Source organism: Lissotriton helveticus, chromosome 4_1 (assembly GCF_964261635.1).
Source record: "Lissotriton helveticus chromosome 4_1, aLisHel1.1, whole genome shotgun sequence".
Taxonomy (NCBI): domain Eukaryota; kingdom Metazoa; phylum Chordata; class Amphibia; order Caudata; family Salamandridae; genus Lissotriton; species Lissotriton helveticus.
In genome coordinates, this window is record NC_136063.1 from 287841628 (window position 1) to 287866203 (window position 24576).

General features: G+C 46.5%; 1 protein-coding gene across 2 annotated transcripts in view; it reads left to right on the forward strand.

The window, feature by feature from the left end:
• WASHC5 (WASH complex subunit 5) overlaps positions 1–24576 on the forward strand; it is a 415933-nt gene that overhangs the window by 168427 nt on the left and 222930 nt on the right. For both annotated transcript variants that reach the window (XM_078686781.1, XM_078686782.1), the window contains one exon: positions 20911–21051. In XM_078686781.1, coding sequence (XP_078542907.1) covers positions 20911–21051 — 141 coding nt within the window. The remainder of the gene's footprint in view (positions 1–20910; positions 21052–24576) is intronic.

Sequence of the window (24576 nt, forward strand, 5' to 3'; positions counted from 1 at the left end):
CTGAGGCTCAACCACCTTATTAAAGTGTTGTAAATCAATCACAAAGCGATAGGCGTCAGGTGTACCATCAGGGGCATCGGCAGAGGGTCGTTTAAGGATTGGGAGAATAGGACTATTACAACTGTTAGAGTCTGTCTCCTCCACTACACCTGACCGTATCAAATCCTGTATTATCTGGAGCAAAGCCTTTTCTCCGTCCCTAGATATCTTGTACTGGGGTATACGTGGTAACCGGGCTCCCGTCTTAACCTTAATGGACACTGGAGCTATATCCATCTTTCCCACATCAGTATCACTATTGGCCCATAAAGTCTCTGGTATTCCCACAAACTCAGCCGGGAGAGGCTCGTCTTTTGAAAAACACTGTTGCGCATGCGCGACAGTAGGACCCAACGTGAGCTACACACCGTCTGGAGAACAGTAAATCGTAGCATGCAACCTCTTCAATAAATCCAAACCCAACAAATTTTCACCACAATTTGAAGTCAGAAGGAAAGGAGAGTCAACAGTAAAGGGACCAATCGTGAGAGCAAGAGGCTTGGAGATGGGGCTAATCACCGGAGTACCTGAGAAACCTACGGAGATATTATTCTTGCCAGACAGAGCCGCCCCTGCGACCTGAGAACGTGCCACAGAACTCTTCATAGCACCCGTGTCCACCAAAAACTTCTGAGAAGACCCTGACAAATCCGCAGTCGCATAGGGTCCTTGTTGATCAACATCCACAGAAACCGGTCCCATGCTCTGTCCTACGCTGTCCTAATTATGAGAGAACCGAGTCAAGTCGTCCATAGTATATGCGTCATTGTAGTATTGTCTGTCTCTGCCAGCATCACCCTCCGCTTGGAAGTGTTGGCGATCCTTCTCTTTGTCAAAATAATTCTTTCCTGGTCTCCTGTCTTCATCAAACTGTCTGTCATCCCGACGAAATTCACCCCGTCCTCTACCCCTACCTGACCCAACATTGGACCGGAGTTCCGGACAATCTCTCCACCAATGCCCCTCCTTTTTACAGTTCGCACACTGGTTCTGCCCTAGACGCTCTCTCTACTCTCCCCTTCCGTAACTACTTCCCCCTCGACCCGCTACCATGGGTGGGGCTCCACGTCCCCCACCCTTCGACACCTGCTGCAGCAACACTCTCGTCTTCAAGTCTTTGGCTTTCTTTTCCTGTCTGTCTTTGTTCTCGTTCTCTCTATTCTCATAGTACTGAGCCATACTCAGAATACCAGAGGGGGTGGACGTCATCCACGTACTCTCCGACGCCTGCAACCTAGACGATATTTCCGGTATCAAATTAGTTACGAATCTATTAACGAAAAGTCGCAAGCCTCCATCCTGAGATAGATCCTGACCACTGAAGTCCATGAAAGCCTCCTCGAAACGAGTGAAAAAATCTGAAACTGCTTCATCCTTTTTCTGTCTACATGCAGTCAACTTATCCCAATCCACTTTCTTTGGAGGAATAAGGGAGTGCATATATTTTATTATTCGTCCTGGTAATGCTAAAATCTCAGCCTTTGGCTTTTCTCCTGGCTTCCGCTCCTTGTCCCAATCCTTAATTTCCCCCCACGTACCGCCTAATTCCTCTGCATGATCCGTCCCCTTCACCTGTCTCCACACGTCCACAGGAACCAGTAATCCAAAGAACAAGTCTTTGTCAGCTAAAGTCATAACTGTCGAGGAGGCTGCTTCCGTCAGCTCCTTGTAGTACGCAGTCGGATTCTTTCTGGAATCAGGCAACTGAGCCTCCAGGGCGAGAACCTCGCTCCTTTTCCAAGGCGCGTATACCCACTGTTCCTGAAAATGGGCAGCCACACGAGCCCTAGTAATATTCTGAGTTACTGGGTCTATCACTTCAGACACTTCGGGATGGAAAATAGGGTGTACCTCACGCATTGGGTGTATTCCAGGAAAATGGGACTCTCCTGCCGTCGGCAACTCATTTCTGTATTCTAACAAGGACCGCAGACTCTGCAACACATCCTTTATTCCAGTATTAGCCATATCCTTTATTCCAGTATTAGCCCTATAGGCTCTGTTCTTAATGTCATAAAGAACCACAGGTGCCGTTCCACCATAACCCTGTTCCCACAACGCTATCAATGTCGTCGACATATGCCATAAAGCATGTTGCTGCATCAGGGGTTCATAATCCTTCATCGTGGACCAAATGTCTTCAAGTGAATAAATATTATTCCTAGCCCACTGGCAAGCCTGATTAGCCACTACCGTCTTCTCATCCAACCCAACAGCGGAACGCGTAAGCAACTTTCGTACCTGAGTAAGTAGCCCACTTCCCGCACCTCGGGCCGGAGTCACCAGCCCACCCTGAGGGGTTGCGCTGGCAGAAACAGCAGGAAGTACGGAAGATGCCACAGATGGGGCCGGTGAGCTTGTCGTCAAAAGAGAGACCAGGGGCGCGGTCAATGAAGAAGTGACAGAAGACAAGGCTTGTTCAACATCTCTCAACAAGATTGGGGCTGAGACAGGGGAGGTGGTGGTGCCAGACAAGGGAGAGGCACCCGTTTGCGGAACCGAAACCGCTGCTGAGGAAGCAGAACCCGTCAATACAGGGTATAACTGTTGCGGGGCATATGGGGGAGGGGGGTGATCATTCAAAATGTCCTCCATCTCATCTCGTTCTTCCTCTCTTACCACATAACTTTTATTGTCTTGTAACCTGTGAAGTCTATCTGCGCGCTCAATCCGCTGCTCATTCTCTTTCTTAGTATGCTCTCTCGCCTTCTGCGCCATCATCTGCGCCACCCTCCTCTGAGCTACCTTCTCCTCTCTCAACTGTCGCTCCTTAACTTCCTTCTGCCACATCCTCAGGGAATCAAACATGCTCTGACGACTACGCCTAGCAAACAATCTGTCTTGTAAATAATCTAATTTTGCCACATCAAAGGAACCAGTCAAAGGCCACTGCAAATCCACATTTCCTTTCGTGTACCTGTGCCACAAAGTGTTAAAATCGGAGTCAGTCCGTGCTTGACATACATCTCGAAATTAGGGGAGCCCTCCACTGGGGCGGGTTGGCTCTCGGCCAATCTAGTGTCTGAGGTGCCGCAGCAGCACCCGAGGCACCGCAGCTTACTATAACACGGCATCCCCACTCACGCAATCTCACACCAACACAAAATTCTCACTCGTCCTCTCACGGACTCCCAAATCACACAATCGCAACAACACACACACACACGTAGTCACACTTCTTGTACGTCGAATCAACCCCTACCAAACACGTGTTACCAGAATGGGACAAGGCCCGTCGACCAAGTCCTGGGGAACCTGGACCCTACCGCAGGCCGAACAGTACACACACCGTTCCGAAATTGGGGAACACATCCGCCTCCCCAGCGGCACTACAAATCGCGGCACACTACACCACGTGAGATCCGGGACCCGTGCCCAGCGAACCACACACCCTAGGGGTTCGGGTAAGTCCCAGAATCCATCCGAAGCGAGCCATGCCTCGACCACAGTACCATCCGGTCGGATGACAAAACAAACGTCCACCCAATCTCCACCAAGTCTGTCAGGGCGCCACTCGCACCCTGAGTTTCCCGGAGCACACTAGCCCCAGGAGCACACCGGCTCCTCCAATCACCAGAGACACACCGGTCTCATGGAGCATCCCAGCTCCCTCAATCAACAGTCGGACCACTCACCTTCGATACGCGGTACCGACCTCTACTGTTCTCCACCGCCGGCTGCTGGGACCAACACGGTCAGCTCCAAAGTTCCGCCTTCCGGACCCCGGCGCAGGATCACGAGCCGGGACCTCTCCCGATCAACAGGGTGGGGCAGCGCTGCGAGAACCACTTACGGGTGAGAAAGATCCTTATCGCGGGGTACCTGTTCGGGCGCCATCTGATAAGCGTGGCTCAAATCAACCCGAGTGACTTACCACACTCACCTATGATTACCAAGTAATAAGTCAGCCGGACAGTGGAGAAGAATAAACAGGAAATTTTATTAGGCCACAAACTCCCATATGAGAGGGCCCTGTCCGACCTCACCCCTAAGAGTGCGCCGAGAAGACTGACCCATCCCATCACAGCAATACATTATAACAGGATACATTAGGGTAAAACACGCCCAGTCTGGAAAAGTACTGGACCCCTGAAAGAGTGAACAATGGCCTCACACAAGAGGCATCTGCACCTGCGATGGCAACATTTCTTATCTCGGCCCAAGGCCGCGGAGCCAGGCCTCAGCGTCTCCAACACATGAGAACACCACTGATAATGAATTTTGCTATAGTTTCGATCACAGTTAGCCAAGAAAGGAAAACTACTGCGTTTAGCATTTTTTCTCTATTCCTACGGGAGGGGTGAGCGAGTGCGACTCGCACGCAGAGAGAAGCACTCCAAAATGGTGGCACACAAGCTAAGCTAAGAAAACCAAATAATGTCACACGCATAAATGAATATTGAAAAGAAGAATATAAACGTAAATGCATGATGAATATATCATTGGTTAGACACATTATGCTAACTCAAAAGCGTAAACGTAAATGGGCGGGGCATCGGGAAATGAAACCTATCATAGGCATGAAATCTAAAATCCTGCTACCTGGTTGGAATTCTTTTATTGAGCTGGATCACATCTGTTTGTTCCAATAAACCTTGAGTGTGGAACCTGTTTTAAACTTGGTTACTTGAATTATTTTTATTCCTGCTATCCGTGGACTGGCTGGCCTGCCTACTGGGGGTCTTACCATCTGGGTTAGAATGGCTCTGGATTGTAAAATCCAGTTGCTCAACACTGACTCCCCAGATATTCTGGCTGTTGGCCTCGTGGCAGGAAAAGAGAGCTGTTAATATATTTAATATATATTCCAGAGGTGTTAGGGGTGGCCTAAGCTCTTACACTATTTCAGCTTTGGAGGGATTCTTGTCAGCTTGTACTTTTAATACAGGTTTGATTTTAGGGTGTGTTTTTATTACCACGTTTGAACGTTTAGATAATGATGACTGTTGCAATGTAGGTATGAGGATGAGGTATGGGGTGTACCAAAGCTTGATCTTCACCCAGTATTGAGGTGGACGGAGGCTGCTCTGCAACTGAAAGCACTAACATAAAATTTTGGTTTGAGAGCCACTAATGTCAGAGGCCTCTCTCATAGGGTGCTGGTACATGTAACAACGCACTCCATTCTAGTCTAATTGGTTATATCCTTTTAGACCTCCGTCTTTGTTCTTCTCACATTAATATATCTGTTATAAATAGGATTGAGAGTGATCATCATCCATTGAGCCTTTCCTTGAATTCTCTTTGCCCCAAATTAAGAATTAACTGTTCATTAACAGCCACAACTAAGAGTGTGATACTAACGACTGTAATGCAACGGTTCAAATGGTCCAGGCCGTTGAGTCCTGTTGATCTTAGACCAAAAAAGTATGGATCAAAAGGAATCTGTGACCGCATTAAGTGTTTTGGCCTCTTGCCCGTCAGGTAGTCTTATGACCACGATTGCGCTGCATAATGTGTTTTTCAAACTAATATTGTATTATTTTTTGGTTTCCTGCATAAACTTGTAAATAAATCCCTCAAAGAGCACAAGTGGTTCAACAGAGAATGGAGACATCTTCGTAGAAATCTTGGATGGGCACTAAGAACTAAGGCAGTGGGTGAAATTTGCCTGGCCAGGAAAAGATACAAAAGGGCTGAGCTTATGGCTAAGAAGGTTTGGGATGATGCTAGATGGCAGGACGTTAAACACGCCTGCCCTTTCAAGGATTCCACTAGGTTTTGGATCCCAAACATATTAATATAGCTCCGAAATCATGGATTGAGCATTTTTCTAGTCTTTGTTCTGGCTCAGTTTTATGGCATGAATTGAGTTTTCTTAGGGGGACTGAGGCAAGTGAAGATTTTATTCATATAGATGACCCGTTCTTTACTATGAGTGATGTGATGTCAGCTCTTAGTGCTATAACTAGAGGTAGAGCCCCTGGTTTGGACGGCATATAGGCTGACATCTTGTATGAAATAGATACATGGGCTCAATCCAGTGCTTAATTTGTAAAATATGAAGTGCAGGTGCTCTCAATTTTTTAGGAGGACACACCCACTTCCCCCGCCTGCCCACTACATCCTGGCCCCCTCCCCACTTCCTTTATGGGCTCCAACCACATCCACAAGCCTCAACACGTCAGAGCCGCATCCTCACTCCTTGAGTTCCACAAGAAGCTGAAGACCTGGTTCTTCACATAAGCACCTCAGTGCCTCACATCTACATACATGCCAACGTGCCTTGATACCATCTCGGGTCTTTAGTGCGCTATTCAACTCAATATAACATAACTTAATGTAAATTTCAAAATGCAGCTTTAAGAAAGGTCATTTGAGGATTTTGAGGCAGCTACAAACTAAAGCGAATGTACTTGCACTGTGCTGTTTAAAAGAAAGGAAGGCATGAAGGAAAGGGATATATAACCAAAAGCAGCAACAAATGCAGGCAAGAAAGAGAGTACTGGATTGATTAAATAAAGAAGAAGGAAATAAGAAAAGAATGTGGATGGAAGGAATTAAGAGATAGAGGGAGAAAGGAAGTGAATGATGTGTGATGGATGAATCGAAAGAAGAAAGGAAAGGAGGAAGAAGAGCTGAAGGAAGGGTTCAGGATAAGAAAGGAAGAAATTAAAGAAAGGGTGAAAGAAGGAGCAGAAAAAAAAGAAAATAAGGAATGAAAGGAGGAAGAAATGCACCAAGAGAGGAATGAAGGATTGAGAATGAATGAGGGTGTAAGGAAGCAAGCGTGGAAAAAGGAAAAGGAAAGAAGGCATGGATGGAGGTGCTGAGGAAGAGAAAAGGGAAATGAAAAAGATGGGACGAAGGAAAGAAAGGAGGTCAACGGAATGGATAAGAGTGTGAAAAATACAGGGACCAAGGTGGGACAGAGGTAATAATGACAATGTAATATTGCAGAGAAATTGAAAAGCAAAAGATTAAAATACATTTCTGTATCCTTATCACACCATGTATGTTTGTAAAGCACATACTCACCAGAAGAGGCTTTAAACTAACAAGCATTTACAATGCAATGGTCTCGGCATCATTAAAGGTAGAGCTATTGGCATTGCTCATGACATTTTTTTTTCTTTAAATCATAAATAAATGGCATTGTCATTTACATTGTCAATACACACCACTCTGCACTCAACTGCACTCACCAGCACTGCACTCAACTGCACTCACCAGCACTGCACTGCACTCACCTGCACTGCACTCACCTGCACTGCACTGCACTCACCTGCACTGCACTGCACTCACCTGCACTCACCTGCACTGCACTCACCTGCACTGCACTCACCTGCACTCACCTGCACTGCACTCACCTGCACTGCACTCACCTGCACTGCACTCACCTGCACTGCACTGACCTGCACTCACCTGCACTGCACTCACTTGCACTGCACTCACCTGCACTGCACTCACCTGCACTGCACTCACCTGCACTGCACTCACCTGCACTGCACTCACCTGCATGCACTGCACTCGCCTGCACTGCACTCACCTGCACTGCACTCGCCTGCACTGCACTCACCTGCACTGCACTCACCTGCACTGCACTGCACTCACCTGCACTGCACTGCACTCACCTGCACTGCACTGCACTCACCTGCACTGCACTGCACTCACCTGCACTGCACTCACCTGCACTGCACTCACCTGCACTGCACTGCACTCACCTGCACTGCCCTCACCTGCACTGCACGCACTGCACTCCCCTGCACTGCACTCACCTGCACTGCACTCACCTGCACTGCACTCACCTGCACTGCACTGCACTCACCTGCACTGCACTCACCTGCACTCGCCTGCACTGCACTCACCTGCACTGCACTCACCTGCACTGCACTCACCTGCACTGCACTCACCTGCACTGCACTACACTCACCTGCACTGCACTCACCTGCACTGCACTCACCTGCACTGCACTGCACTCACCTGCACTGCACACACCTGCACTGCACTCACCTGCACTGCACTCACCTGCACTGCACTCACCTGCACTGCACTGCACTCACCTGCACTGCACTGCACTGCACTCACCTGCACTGCACTCACCTGCACTGCACTGACCTGCACTGCACTCACCTGCACTGCACTCACCTGCACTGCACTGCACTCACCTGCACTGCACTCACCTGCACTGCACTGCACTCACCTGCACTGCACTCACCTGCACTGCACTCACCTGCACTGCACTGACCTGCACTGCACTCACCTGCACTCCACTCCACTGCACTCACTTGCACTGCACTCACCTGCACTGCACTCACCTGCACTGCACTCACCTGCACTGCACTCACCTGCACTGCACTCACCTGCACTGCACTCACCTGCACTGCACATACCTGCACTGCACATACCTGCACTGCACTCACCTGCACTGCACTCCACTCCACTGCACTGCACTGCACTCCACTGCACTGCACTCCACTGCACTCACCTGCACTGCACTGCACTCACCTGCACTGCACTGCACTCGCCTGCACTCCACTGCACTGCACTCACCTGCACTGCACTGCACTCACCTGCACTGCACTGCACTCACCTGCACTGCACTCACCTGCACTGCACTCACCTGCACTGCACTGCACTCACCTGCACTGCACATACCTGCACTCACTACTCTGCACTCACTACACTCACTACTCTGCACTCACTACTCTGCACTCTCCACTCTGCACTCACTACTCCACTCTGCACTCACTACTCTGCACTCACTACTCACTACTCTGCACTCACTACTCACTACTCTGCACTCACTACTCACTACTCACTACTCTGCACTCACTACTCTGCACTCACTACTCTGCACTCACTACTCTGCACTCACTACTCTGCACTCACTACACTCACTACTCTGCACTCACTACTCTGCACTCTCCACTCTGCACTCACTACTCCACTCTGCACTCACTACTCTGCACTCACTACTCACTACTCTGCACTCACTACTCACTACTCTGCACTCACTACTCACTACTCACTACTCTGCACTCACTACTCTGCACTCACTACTCTGCACTCACTACTCACTACTCTGCACTCACTATTCTGCACTCACTACTCACTACTCTGCACTCACTGCTCACTACTCTGCACTCACTACTCACTACTCTGCACTCACTACTCTGCACTCACTACTCTGCACTCACTACTCTGCACTCACTACTCACTAACCTGCACTCACTACTCTGCACTCACTACTCACTACTCTGCACTCACTACTCTGCACTCACTACTCTGCACTCACTACTCTGCACTCACTACTCTGCACTCACTACTCACTAATCTGCACTCACTACTCACTAATCTGCACTCACTACTCTGCACTCACTACTCACTACTCTGCACTCTGCACTCACTACTCTGCACTCACTACTCTGCACTCACCACTCACTACTCTGCACTCACTACTCTGCACTCGCTACTCTGCACTCGCTACTCTGCACTCACTACGCTGCACTCACTACGCTGCACTCACTACTCTGCACTCACTACTCTGCACTCACTACTCACTACTCTGCACTCACTACTCACTACTCTGCACTCACTACTCACTACTCTGCACTCACTACTCTGCATTCTGCACTCACTACTCTGCACTCACTACTCTGCACTCTGCACTCACTACTCTGCACTCACTACTCTGCACTCACTACTCTGCACTCACTACTCTGCACTCACTACTCAGTACTCTGCACTCACTACTCACTACTCTGCACTCACTACTCACTACTCTGCACTCACTACGCTGCACTCACTACGCTGCACTCACTACTCTGCACTCACTACTCTGCACTCACTACTCTGCACTCACTACTCTGCACTCTGCACTCACTACTCTGCACTCACTACTCTGCACTCACTACTCTGCACTCTGCACTCACTACTCTGCACTTTGCACTCACTACTCTGCACTCTGCACTCACTACTCTGCACACTCACTCTGCACTCACTACTCTGCACACTCTCTGCCCACTCTCTCTGCCCACTCTCTCTGCCCACTCTCTCTGCCCACTCTCTCTGCCCACTCACTCTGCACTCACTACTCTGCACTCACTACTCTGCACTCACTACTCACTACTCTGCACTCACTACTCTGCACTCACTACTCACTACTCTGCACTCACTACTCTGCACTCACTACTCACTACTCTGCACTCACTACTCTGCACTCACTACTCTGCACTCACTACTCTGCACTCACTACTCTGCACTCACTACGCTGCACTCACTACGCTGCACTCACTACGCTGCACTCACCACTCTGCACTCACTACTCTGCACTTTGCACTCACTACTCTGCACTCTGCACTCACTACTCTGCACACTCACTCTGCACTCACTACTCTGCACACTCTCTGCCCACTCTCTCTGCCCACTCTCTCTGCCCACTCTCTCTGCCCACTCTCTCTGCCCACTCACTCTGCACTCACTACTCTGCACTCACTACTCACTACTCTGCACTCACTACTCTGCACTCACTACTCACTACTCTGCACTCACTACTCTGCACTCACTACTCACTACTCTGCACTCACTACTCTGCACTCACTACTCTGCACTCACTACTCTGCACTCACTACTCTGCACTCACTACTCTGCACTCACTACGCTGCACTCACTACGCTGCACTCACTACGCTGCACTCACTACGCTGCACTCACTACTCTGCACTCTGCACTCTGCACTCACTACTCTGCACTCTGCACTCACTACTCTGCACTCACTACTCTGCACTCTGCACTCACTACTCTGCACTTTGCACTCACTACTCTGCACTCTGCACTCACTACTCTGCACACTCACTCTGCACTCACTACTCTGCACACTCTCTGCACACTCTCTCTGCCCACTCACTCTGCACTCACTACTCTGCACTCACTACTCTGCACTCACTACTCTGCACTCACTACTCTGCACTCACACTCTGCACTCACTACTCTGCACTCACTACTCTGCACTGTGCACACTCACTCTGCACTGTGCACACCACTGATATCATGGAATCTTCCACCACACTTTCTAACACTCTATAGTCCGAAGCATAATAGGCACAGAACCAAAAGAAGGGTAGACATTGCTTAAAATAATCTTATTGTATTTATGAGAAGCAAAAGCGAGACTGTGAAATGTGCTGAATATCAGTTTGTTACGAATCAACAGAGTGGAGTTAGAGAACCAAGAAATAGTAATTTAGAATCCGGGTCAGAAGGAGTAGTAATCACAAGCTGAGGATCAACGGGCGCGAAACATCGTGGTGGGCGCGCAGGAGACGCAGCGTGAGCGTGCACATCAGCTGAAGATCGCCGGAGAAGACACCGAGCCTGCCTGCTGCCGTGACTGACCCGCTGCAGAGGGAAAGAGCCCGGTGAGTGGGGGTAGAGGGGGGGGGGCGGCAGAGAGGGAGTGGGCAGAGAGGGAGGGTGTGTGTGTGTGTGTGTGTGTGCGTGCGTGTGTCTGTCTGTGTGTGTCTGGTGTGTGCCTGCCTGCCTGCCTTTGTGTGTGCGCGTCCACAGACCCTGGTCGGCTCGTGCACCGCTCTGTACTCCCTTGCGAGCTTACTCGGCGACAATAGTTCTCGTTGCCGAGACCTAAAAATGTTGTTATTCAACTCAATGGCACTAGTTTTAATGACCTCAGTAAAATGGAAGACCGAGTGACACACCATGATGTAAATTTATGTTCGCGATCAAACACAGATTCCTGAAATGGATATATTAGCCCACTGATGTACCAGACCTAACAAAGCATTTCTTGAATTAAAAGGTAAAGAAGGCGAACAGGAAGTATCTAGATTACTCTTATAACTAAATCTGTGGAACACTGCTGAAAGCTCTGGGCAAGTGCATGGCAGATTGAGCATTGTATGGAATGTGGAAGAGGCAATTTAATCATAATGTCATCCGACACACACACACACAGATTCTTCTCACATAATAGACGAGGAGTTGAACAACAGACTGTATTGAGACCTATTTTCCTTAAGAAATACAGATGAAATATATAAAGACAGCTAACAGTGTATTGACAACCCCACTATGGCAGCTAACAAGTGGAGAAGCTATCAGTTGCATTACAATGCTGCAAAGGTCACCAGTGCAAGTATGACAAATGGGCCTCTATCAGTTGCCCCTTGACCTCCGGTCCAAGTGCCACTGAAACCTGGAGCGCATTTCTGCCACTGGCACTCTCCCAGAGTCAGTAATGATCAGCAGCATATCTAAACTATATAAGATTCATGAACTCAATTCATATTCCACAGATGCGTACCTTTTAAATGCGTGTTCGCTGCAGGTATTGTGGCATTCCAAACTTCTCAAGTAAATGTGTCATGCACATTTTGTAAAGGGAAGAGACAACCTTCAGCAAACTTTAAATTTAAATGGTTGTTTTACATGTTAACTGCAAGCTCCTCTGCTGACTACTTTGTATTGTACGTGCTGTAGAAAATGATCATTTGCCAAAGCAATCTATACATGCCAAGATAAGGATTATAGAAATTGTTTAAATATAGTCATCATTTCCACTGCAAAATGCATACCTCTTCAATTTAATTGATTTTAAGAAAAAGCACAACATGAAATGTTCTGAAGGCAGTCAACATGTGCTTTCAAGCTAAAGGTACTAATCTTTTACATTGTTCAACAGTCCCAAAGGAATTCTACACTTTTTAGAGATCATTGGCTTAGGGGTGTTGCTGTGCTGTGAAGTACAGTGTTTGGCTATTATCAGACACCCTCCATGCTATGGTGGGTGAACCTCACAATAGAAGAGTCAGGGAGTCCATATCTAAGCCCCTCACATGAGGATAGTAATGGAACTGAAGCACAGTAGACTGGAATGCGATCACAGTCCCTATCAGAGTCCCACACAGCCTATATGAAAGGCCTGCAGACCAAGAGGGTATTAAAGTCAGGAGCAGATTCCACAGACAAGAGAGTGTTGCAGTCAGAGTCAGCACCTTAGAGTCTACAGAGGAGTTCCACTCAGTAAAAGAGTCCTCCAGACTAGGAGCAGGGTACCACTATCCATTTCAAGATCACCAAACGCCACCATCCATATCAAAAGCACCACACTTCAGAAGGTATCACAGTCTGTATGAAGATGGTTAACACCAGAGGAGAGTCACGCCCTCTGCAGCAGGGACCGGGCTGACCCATATTTGCAGACTGAACTAGTGAGAGTCACCAGGACAGGCTACACATTTCAAGTCCTAGCTGGAACTCGCCAATGGGGTTTCTGCTGGAGATGCAGAGTGGGGCATTGATATCCCTCACAATCTATATTCCTCTACCTTTTCACCAGCTCTTAAGCCCTCCTCATGCCTGCTTCTCATATAATAATTAACATGATATACCAGCATGATTGTGTGAAAATCTGAAGCTCACCCCGGCCCCATTACTGACAAGGTACTTCCCAGTGTGCAAGGCCACAAAGGTTTTTCCTCCATAACTATGTTACATTGTTTTTAAAACTTTGAACATTTTAGATACTGGCCGAAAGTATAAAAAGTTTTTTTAAAGCAACTAGTGATGAAAACATCCTCTAAATTTGGGGCCTACAAAATCCCACTTTTAACTTGAAAATTATCTCACAAAACTTTTTTCTATATGGAAAACGTCCTCAAACGAAGTATGACACAGTTGGTAAAGTCATCATACTTTGTGAACTGAGCTAAGTACATAATGCTCAGTTTTGAGTTTGACGTTTGCATACCTTGCCCACCTGTGACTCAATTGCGAACACCATCAGACTCCCTGTGGAGGGGCCAGTGTGATGCACAATCTGTGCTGACAGCTTAAACGAGTTGTTTGTTTGCTTACATGGACTTGTTCAATTGGTAGATTAACTTTCTAGAGGTAATACTTGCTGTTTAATTTTATAAATGCTTTTTAAATATTAAAACTATGTTGGGTGTGTCTGTGCAGGCAAAGGGAAAGGATAGGACTGGCTCCAAAAATAACCGGCCCACCAGACTATAAAACAGGCCCACAAAGAGCCAAAAAATTGCCCCAAACACACCAGCCCATCGGGCATTACCTGATTGCCCCATAAGCCAGTCTAACCCTTGAAGGGGAGTCTGCTATGGGAAAGTACAGTTAAAAGAGGAGGAAAAATCGCTGCACTTAAGATGTAAAAATGAAGGGCTTAAATCTTATGGATCAGAGATTCCTATTTAGGCGGGAGTGCAATTTTTATAATGAAGAACGCAGCTTTAGTTCCTCCAATTAAGTGCAAGTTAATGGCAAAATTAGATTGGCTCACTTTCTTTTGGAAATGTTCCTCTATTCTGTCCCCAAATGTTGGCCCATGATGTGGAGCTCACTTTTTTTGCCCTTAATACCGGGCCCTTCATCTCTCGGCCTTTCACGTACTCTCTTTTAGCAGTCTCTCCAGAAAGCACCATTATTTCGAGCTACCACATTCTGTGATCTCAGCTTCACTCTCCGAGCAGGCAAAGTATCTTTTTCATAAACTACAATGGGGTCTCCTACCCAGGAAAACATCATCACCTTTCACAAATGTTTAAAATCAATTGAATTGAATTTTGGCGCAGGAAGGCTGGCTAAAATGCAAGCAGAACAAGCATTGGCAAAGCCAATAGGTCTCGTCTTTGGGTCCTCATAAGTGTTTAGCCAGAGCTATTGGAGCTATGCTGTAGGGTAGTGTGGCTTGTGTGCAGCATCTTGCAAAGTTATAATAAAAAAAGTTGTATAAGCAGGAGGAGAGGAGGAAACACCAATTTCCAGCCTAAGAAGACACAATACTGTAGAAACAGAAGAGAGACAAGCAGTGGACCTTACGTGGTCATGTTGCACTGGAGCTTGCTCACAGAGAACGTATGAGGTTAACCATTAATTTTTTTAAATACATTTAACTACTTTCGTAAGGTTCTCTTATTTTAATTTTTGGTATATTTTCATGAACATAACACTTTGTAAATTATTATTTAAAAATATATTTTTTTAAATGTTTAATTTTGCATTACTTTTGGTAAAATAAATTGTTGCTCCATCGCATCTACTACAAATGGTATGGAAAAATAAATACTGAGGTCTACACTCTTTGGAGGAAAAGAAAACCCACATATAACCCTGGAAGAAACCAGATTTCCTAGAGTGCAAATGAGATTTCACCAGCAAACTATCCAGCACTGTCAAGGACTTCTGATTAACGTGATCGGCATTAGATTATCATCTGAGTTATTCATGGAGTTGCTGCAGATTTTAAGCACTAGTGTTCAAGATAGCCAGTAATTTATTAATTATTATTATTTTAAATATGAGGAAGAAGAAAACACTGAAACCTACAACACACCACCCTATAAAAAGCAAAACAACAATATATTTAAGTCCACTGAAAAACTCAAGCAGTTTGTGCCAGCAGAAGCAAAGTCTATACAAGCATATGCTCTGCAGTATAATGACATGGCCGTAAGTACCTAGCAAAGGAGTGGAAGAGCGTAAAACCAGTGGCCGCAGAGCAGCTAGTCAGTATAGGTCAAAAGAGACATTAATGGTGAGTTAGTTTAGGTACATAATGCTGCCACTGATGTAAGTGGTGAAACTACTAACCTGGTCACAACTGCACTGGTACACAAAGGTGGCCCCTCTCCTATCACACAACTCATTACACTGGAGGGCCAGGGATTGCGCCACTACAGTGAATACATGCTAAGCACATGGGCATCAGTCTGGTCAACCGGGCAGTGCACAACCACCTGCCAGTGACCATGACCATGGAGCATACTCTATCATCATCCTGAGATCAACGGAAGACATGAAGTAACAAGAGGGACTACCAGCATTGGTACATATGTCCAACTGTGGCACAGGCTCCATCACCTCAACCCATTACTGATCCTTACATTTGTAGCCTGCACTCTTTTTGACCAGTTAAATCACATAACATTATTTTCATTCTTTATAACAGAGACACTCCTAAAATGCCGCCAAACGCAATCACTATTACTAACTAAAGGGTAATCATTTTGTCCCACCCATTGTCAAAAAATGAGGGTTTGCATCTCAGATTTGAGCATAATTCACCTTACTCTCCATTTGGACAAAGTTCTGCCAAAATGCAATCGGCCAGACCAGCTCTGCAGGCCTTCCATTGGCTCAGGGTTGGGGAAAGAATCAAATTAAAATCACTATACATTGCCCACAAATCTTTCCACAACTTAGGCCCCCCCATCCTCAAGATCATTGTCCATAGGTATGAGCCCAACAGAGCCCTCCGATCCAAGTCTCTAAACCTGGCATTCATTCCTAAAATCAAAAAAGCCAGAAGTGGAGGCCGTCAATTCTCCCTGCATACTGCCAAACTCTGGAATTCTCTCCCTCACCATCTCCGGGCCGAACCCAACCACCTCTCCTTTCGCAGATCCCTTAAGACGTGGCTGTTCCCTTAATTCGCCCTCTACATCTGCCTCTGTCACTGTAAAGCGCTGGGATGCCTCCGGGTAGCCATGCGCTATATAAATACCAATTCAATTCAAGCTCAGACGGGATGATACCACCTCAAAAAGGGAAACTGTTTAATACAAGGTAAACATGCAATAAAAATGCACCATTCATTTTTAAAAATTGCAAAAATCAGCAAATTAAGCATATTGCATAATGTATGCTAGACTTCGAAAGGGCACAACTGCCAGAGAAACATGTGACTGATCTGACCAGACCTCTCTCTGTACGTGGGGTTCACCTCACAATAAGTGCTCTTTAAAGCAGTATCTAACTTCGTGAATCACCATGCAAGAGCTAATGTAGAGGCTACCATCAACAGAATAGCCTCAAGCCTGGAAGACACCTGGCTTTCCACAGGGAAATTTAAAACCGAAACAAGAACGTGTGTAAGTTCACCCCGTCCTATTTTTATGCTTTTAAGAGGGAAGATACTGTCATTGTGCATGGGGTATTTTATGACCTTTCCTCGCTGAGTAGATCAGAAAATCGCTTCTTGAGGAATTTGGTTCATTTACCTTAAGTCTTTCGAAGATGGTCATGGGACATCGTTCATTGGCCAATAGAGCCAAACTGCAGCCCTTGTTATTCTGGAAAAGGCTGTGGTTTCAGCCTCGGCTGGCATATTTTGGTGACGCATTAAGGGACGTGATGGCTACAGACAAATTTAATAAAATTCGAGGGCTGAGACAGGTCCACAAGTTGCTTGTAGACATTAGCCTTGGGGACTATTGGCTTAATCCACTCTCAAGCCGGTTGTATGACGTTACAGCGCATACTTTTACAACGCACACCTTTACAACACATTTTTTACAACACAACATCCATTACAACGCATTCCATTACAACGAATTTTTAAAAACTACCTTTACAACGCATTCCATTACAACGCATACTATCTTTACAATGCATACCATTACAACGCATAACATTACATTGCATGTATGGTAAGTATTGGATAGTGTAGGGGTAAAAATTACTATTCTAACCCCAGGGGGTGCAACAGTAGGGTAAGTGTTGGATGGTAATGGTATGCGTTGTAATGACTGCGTTGTAATGACATGCGTTGTAATGGTGTGTGTTGTAGTGTCATGCGTTGTAATGGTTGCGTTGTAATGGCATGCTATGTAATGGATGTTGCGTTGAAAAAATGTTGTTGTAATGGTAGTGCGTTATAAAAGTTGCGTTGTAAAGGTTGTTTCCCATCACGCCCGTCTTTAACACCAAGGCTATTGAAAGCCCATTATTGGCAGTGGGTAGATAAAAATGCAGTTAAATCGAGTATTGGTCACTCATTGATTGGAGTCTTTTGTATTCTAAATCCACATTCTGTCTGGAACCTTACTTGGATTTAATTACTGTACCTTTAGACAGGAAAATATATTTCCGATAGATGTCTGATTCACTGTCTCTAAAGGCTTTTACTGCAAGATGGGCCCCTGATAAAGATGGCGTTTGTCCAATATGTAACTCTGCCCCTGAATCTGTTGGTCACGATTTCTTTGCCTGCTTTGGGTATGACGGAATTCGCGGTTCATGGGTTAAATTCATATGCAGACTGATGGGGACTCGTAGTAGCCAAACTGCCCTCAGGATACTTAGATAGGACCTCAATCAGGCATTTGTATGTGCTGTTGCCAAGTTTCTGGCAAAATGTGGGTCACTTGCACAAAGGCAATTATAAGTGCCGTTCGATCACATAGACATTTCTTGAATTGCTCTAGCAACTATTACACCAACTGTCCATGTGTATTTATTGTGAATATATCTCAATCAATCAATCAATCAATCCATTTGTATAGCGCACTACTCACCCGGGAGGGTCTCAAGGCGCTTGGGGGAAGGGGTATGCTACTGCTCGAACAGCCAGGTCTTGAGTTGTCTCCTGAAGGCGAGATGGTCCTGGGTCAGCCGAAGGTGGATGGGGAGGGAGTTCCATGTCTTGGCAGCCAGGTAAGAGAAGGATCTTCCTCCGGCGGTGGCTCTTTGGATGCGTGGTACGGCGGTGAGGGCGAGGCTGGTGGACCGTAGCTGGCGGGTGGGCGTGTGGAAGGTCATGCGGTCGTTGAGGTACTTGGGGCCCAGGTCGTGGAGAGACTTGTGTGCGTGGGTGAGGAGCCGGAACGTGATCCTCTTGTTGACGGGGAGCCAGGGCAGGTTCCTCAGGTGGCTGGAGATGTGGCAGCGTCGGGGGACATCCAGGATGAGTCGGGCGGAGGCGTTCTGGATGCGCTGGAGTCTTTTCTGCAGTTTGGCTGTGGTTCCGGCGTAGAGGGCGTTTCCGTAGTCCATTCGGCTGGTGACCAGTGCCTGGGTGACTGTCTTCCTGGTCTCGGTCGGGATCCAGCGGAAGATCTTGCGAAGCATACGCAGGGTGTTGAAGCACGATGAGGAGACGGCGTTGACTTGTCTGGTCATCAAGAGGGAGGAGTCCAGGATGAAGCCCAGGTTGCGTGCGTGGTCGGTTGGCTTGGGTGCGGTGCCCAGGGCCGGGGGCCACCAGGAGTCGTCCCAGGCGGAGGGCGAGGATCCCAGGATGAGGACTTCCGTCTTGTCCGAGTTAAGTTTCAGGCGGCTGTCCTTCATCCACTCGGCGACGTCTTTCATCCCTTCGTATAGGCAGGTTCTGGCGGTGTCGGGGTCTCTGGTGAGGGAGAGGATCAGCTGGGTGTCGTCGGCGTAAGAGATGATGTTGAGGTTGTGCTGGCGTGCGATGGCTGCAAGAGGTCTCATGTAGACGTTGAAGAGGGTGGGGCTGAGTGAGGATCCTTGCGGAACGCCGCAGATGACTTCGGTGGCCTCGGAGCGAAACGGGGGGAGGCGGACTCTTTGTGTTCTTCCGGCGAGGAACGAGATGATCCACTCCAGTGCCTTTTCTTGGATACCGATGTTGCTGAGGCGCTGGACTAGGGTGCGGTGGCAGACAGTGTCGAACGCAGCAGAGAGGTCCAGGAGGATGAGGGCCACTGTTTCCCCCTTGTCGAGCAGGGTCCGGATGTCGTCGGTGGCTGCGATGAGGGCGGTCTCGGTGCTGTGGTTGGCTCTGAAGCCGGACTGTGAGGGGTCGAGGGATCCGTTCGTCTCGAGGAAGGCCAGCTGTCTGTTGACGATCTTCTCGATGACTTTGGCAGGAAAAGGGAGGAGCGAGATGGGGCGGAAGTTTTTGAGGTCGGTGGGGTCCGCTGTTGGTTTCTTCAGGAGGGCGCTGAGCTCGGCGTGCTTCCAGCTCTCCGGGAAGGTGGCGGTGTTGAAGGAGGTGTTGATGATGTTCCGGAGTTGGGGTGCGATGGTGGAGTCGGCCCTGTTGAAGATGTGGTGTGGGCAGGGGCCGGTCGGTGATCCGGAGTGGATGGTGTTCATCGTGCGGGCTGTGTCCTCGGTGGTCACCGTGGTCCAGGTGCGGAGGGTGGTGGTGGTGGTGGTGGGGGGCGTTGGTTTGACGGTGGGGTGCATGGATGGAGCGCTGAGGCTGTTGTGGATGTTGGCGATCTTGCGGTGGAAGAACGAGGCGAGGGAGTCGCAGAGGTCTTGTGACGGAGTGATGTCGTTGGTGCCGGTGCTGGGGTTGGAGAATTCCTTGACGATGCTGAAGAGTTCCTTGCTGTCGTGGGTATTGTTGTCCAGACGTTCCTTCAGGGATTTCTTCTTGGTGGTGCGGATAAGCTGGTGGTGCTTGCGGGTGGCGTGTTTGAGGACGGTCATGTTGTCGGTGGTCCGGTCGAGGAGCCAGGCTTTCTCGAGAGTGCGGCAGGTCTTCTTGGGGTCCTTGAGTTCGTCGGTGAACCAGGATGCTTTCTTGCTTCTGGGTCTGCTGGGAGGGTTCTTCAGTGGTGCGAGGTCGTCAGCGCAGGCGGTCAGCCACTGTGTGAAGCTCCGGACTGCTTCGTTGGGGTCCGTTGCGCTGGCGGGTGGGTTCTGGCTGAGAAAGGCGGTGGCGATCACCCTCATACCTATATATATATACCCTCTAGATCCCAAAGGAACTTGTTACTATTCATTTCTATTAGACCTGTTTTCTTTATGTAAATAGAGGAGGAAGCTGTCTAATCAGTCTCTTAACAAACTTTGTATCTCTTTTACTGATGACATTTTGTAATGTATTGCTTTTATTTTAGTCTACGTTGTTTTATCATGCCCTATAAAGGTAGCATTTTCTGAGTAGTTTTGTATTTGCTATATGCTTTTATGACTTGTGTTGTCGAATAAAGCAGTAATTGGCTTGGAAGACACCATTAAGGGATCCATAAGTTCTTAAAATCAAAGGGGCATTAAAGAATGTTAAATATGCAACATATAAATAAACACCAAGACATCTATGGAAGGTGTAGCTTTCTAATGTGGACAGGTAATCTAAATGTCACATGTTTTCAATATTATGAAGCTATTCATGGCCCCAATCTTTTTCTCGAAAAAGGTTCTACAGATCATACCAGAAAGTATGTTTACATCTCTTGCCAAGATCATAAAGCTCCAGACTCACAATATTGTTGAGGTTCCCACCCGTCTGGACAAGGACAAGTTAAGGGACTACGCTCAACTTGGTTCACGGTATGAGGTAAAGATTCTTTTAATATTTCCCAACAGAATAGCTTTCTTGTCCATTTTCCAAAGCCGTAGGCCTTTTATCAGTCAATTATTCTTTACTCTGTTTTATTTCTCTTATGTGTTTTGTTATATTTGGTGATGATGAGACGTGTACTGTAAAAACTGTCCGGTCTTGGTTTTTTTCGTAAAACTAAAAAAGATAATTAGTTGTAAAATAAATACTTTTTGCTTTCTTGTAGTGAAGTAAGCATTTCTTTTATCTCTTGATGGATGCAGCAGAGACAGTTTGAATATGTGTTCTTTGCAATAGCACAGTCTGAAGCAGGAAGGGTTATTCAGATAGCGATACAAGCGTGTTTCAGACCTAATGTTTTCAGAAGGTTCATATAAATATTACAGTCCCCTTCATTATTGTAGCAGGTCCATAATCCTTTTGCATTCACATTCTAAACATGTAATTAGACAAGATAAAGAATACCTAATGTATGAAAATGTATAACACAATTTTGTACAAATATAACACTTATGTTTTGGTAGTGAATTAAGTGTACAGGTTACGGTGTGTTTTCATAGAGGAAGAAACAAATAATGGCTAGTGAAAAATTGTTGCAGATGCTAGGGCCATTAAACACAACCGTTGTCTCTGTTAAATTGGTGCACACGTGTCTGGAAGACTGGAGAGAGCCATCGGCTGCTTATTGCTGACCTCTTCCAATTAATTGATCATCTAGGCAAGAAGTCTTCGGGTTAGTTGCTTGTAGTGCATAAAGTCAAACATGCCAACCTGAATGATACTTGGGACCCAATGTAATAACAGCTATTCACAAATCACTATGTGCATATTCAACGCCATCTGGTTTGTGATCTATTTTAAAAGAAGTCTCATCACAAATAGCCTTTTTGCAGGACATTGCAGATCCACTTGCCTATTGAATATCAATTCTGTCAGATTGCTCTTTGTGACCCTCTGCAATTGGGTGCAAATGGGATAATTGTGGCCTATTAGGAACAAATGCATTCTCAAATGAGAGTCCTTTTTTGAACAGGCTATACCTAATAAAGGAACAACTGCTGCTTATTTTTTTCCTATTTGAGAAAACATGGGGTGGGAGCAGACAGTGGTGCTTAGTATTGCCTGAGTCAATTAGGAAATCTGAACACAAATTACATCTAGAGACAGTGCTACCCAATGAAATTCAGTAGTAGTTGATAGAGATTAAAAAGAATTATTGAGGCAAGTATTAGGTGGAAAATGAGTCTCATCATAAAAACAAAATCTTTTTTTTTTAAGACAAGTCAGCCTTCCATATCCATTGATTTTTTTTTCGTGACAGGATTTCTTCTACTTTCATATTATGCAATTCAGAAAGTCCCAGCCAGTTTAATTCATCAAGATGTTCCAGTTCCATTTGTGCACATTAAAATATTTAAGTTGTATATACCAAGATTTCCAGCCAAAATGTGTTCACCCTTGCAGTGGTAGCACTATGGGCTTTATCAAGTAAACATATGGAATTCAAGTAAACATGGATTTCCTAATATAATAAAGCTTAATTGAAAAATGTACAGACATGAATGATGACGCATGAAAATGTGGCGTAGCAACCTCTGCGCAAAACATGGGTGAGACAGTGGTGTTTGGGTTCCCTAGCCACTGAAGCAACTGTTAAAACCCATGTTTATTTAAAATTACCTGGGCAAGTCAGGTAGGGGACGATGTAGATGCAATGTAGGCTTAATGAGTGAAGGCAGGAGTGGGAGAGGGGGCGGTAGAAAAACCTGCCTACATTTGTACTATATTTTTAAAGGGCATACCAAATCAAACATTGAAGGTACCTCGTTTTTAAGAAAATAAAAAGGATGAAGCTAGTTCAAATCCAAATTTGCAGCTAGGTGGCTGAATTCCTACCATCAGTAGTACAGAGAAGTGTGTGAGGCAAGTCTTCTGTCTTGTATATAATCTCCTGCAGGCTGATCTCGTATTGTAGTTCATCTGGGTGACATGAGTAAGGGCCAGTACACGAGGCCAATTGGGGCTTTTTGTATGTGACTTAATGATGGGGTTTACAATGCAGTTGCTTGATTTCACGCTGCTGCTCGCCTCAGAGTATGATCCTGGTTTGTACACTTGCAGTGGCCTCAGATGCTGTCCATCGGATGCTGGAAATTAATTACAGAGTACTGGCACATAGCAAATAGACAAGACCTGCATCACACAACAAAGCAGCAGCATGAATCCAAGATGGGTGAAGATAAAGGATGCAATAGCAGATGCATTGGGGTTTGGAGAGCAGAAGCAGAAAATAAGACCCATGTTGAACACGGGATCAGGAGGCAGTACATTTGCAACCGATGAGAGGGTGTACTGAATAAAGAAATGGAAACATGATACTAGGACCGTGGATTTGAATGGAGTCCCTTTAACCTAAAAGACTAATTATCCTAGATTGGAGTTTCACCTCTTTTCATTTATATGATTGCACAGGACAAACTGAGCCAATCTCACTGAAAAATGTTTTCAGTCCTGAGCTGCCCTCTACATTTTGTGGTGCTTAATGGGGGAATGCAACCTCTTGATATTACTTGCGAATACTTTCACCAGGATGACAATATACCAGATCGCTTGATTATCAGTGATCTACCTAGTCTAGGCGATTGCTCTCAATCACTTGGTTATCAGTCATCTACCTAGTCTAGGCGATTGCTCTCAATCACTTGATTATCAGTGATCTACCTAGTCTAGGCGATTGCTCTCAAAAGGTACTTATGGAGACTTCCTTCCTGATATTCGAGGTCTGTGAGTGACCCAACCCTCCCACCCAACCCTATTCCCTTACAACATCCTTAACCTAAATATCAAAGATCGTTCGGTATGCCTATCAACCATCAGCCTCGCTCAGGCCAAGGTTAGATACATCCTTGATGTATTGGGGAGGCACGTCTTGGCCAACCACTCTCCTGGACCATCCCATACCTCCACCTCACAGGCTTTGTGTATAAAAACTCCTACTGTAAAATATGTCATAGAGCAGACAGTCCCTCCTTGTTTTTCCCCAAAGCCTCAGCAGCAGTTTGTCACATATGGATATAATGTTCAAGCATTTTGGTGAGCGTTCTTCATGGTTGAGTCTCTCCCACTTCTCTGGAGCTGTCTCTGCCTTTTCTTGTGACTTCTGGGGCAATGTTGTTTGGGAGCTATCCAATAAGATTTCGAAGCTTTCATCTACAGTGCATATTGTGGGTGCCTTATAGTTAAGCTAGAGCCACAGGGCAAATTGAAAGGTCCTTCTATTGCAGGTCTGTCTCCTCTTTAGTGGCCAGAGCTTCTTACTTTGGAACTGGGAACCAGATTTGAGTCCCGGCGTCGTGTGATTCTGGGCAAATCACTTAATTGCCCAGTGCTTAAAAAAATCAATTTGACCAAGTTGTAATGTGTGTAAAACTGTCAAAAATAGCAATAGGAAACAGTGCATGTTGTGTATTGAGGGTGTTTTGCGAGAGATCCTGTGCTTTCTCAAAAGAGTGTCCATTTAAT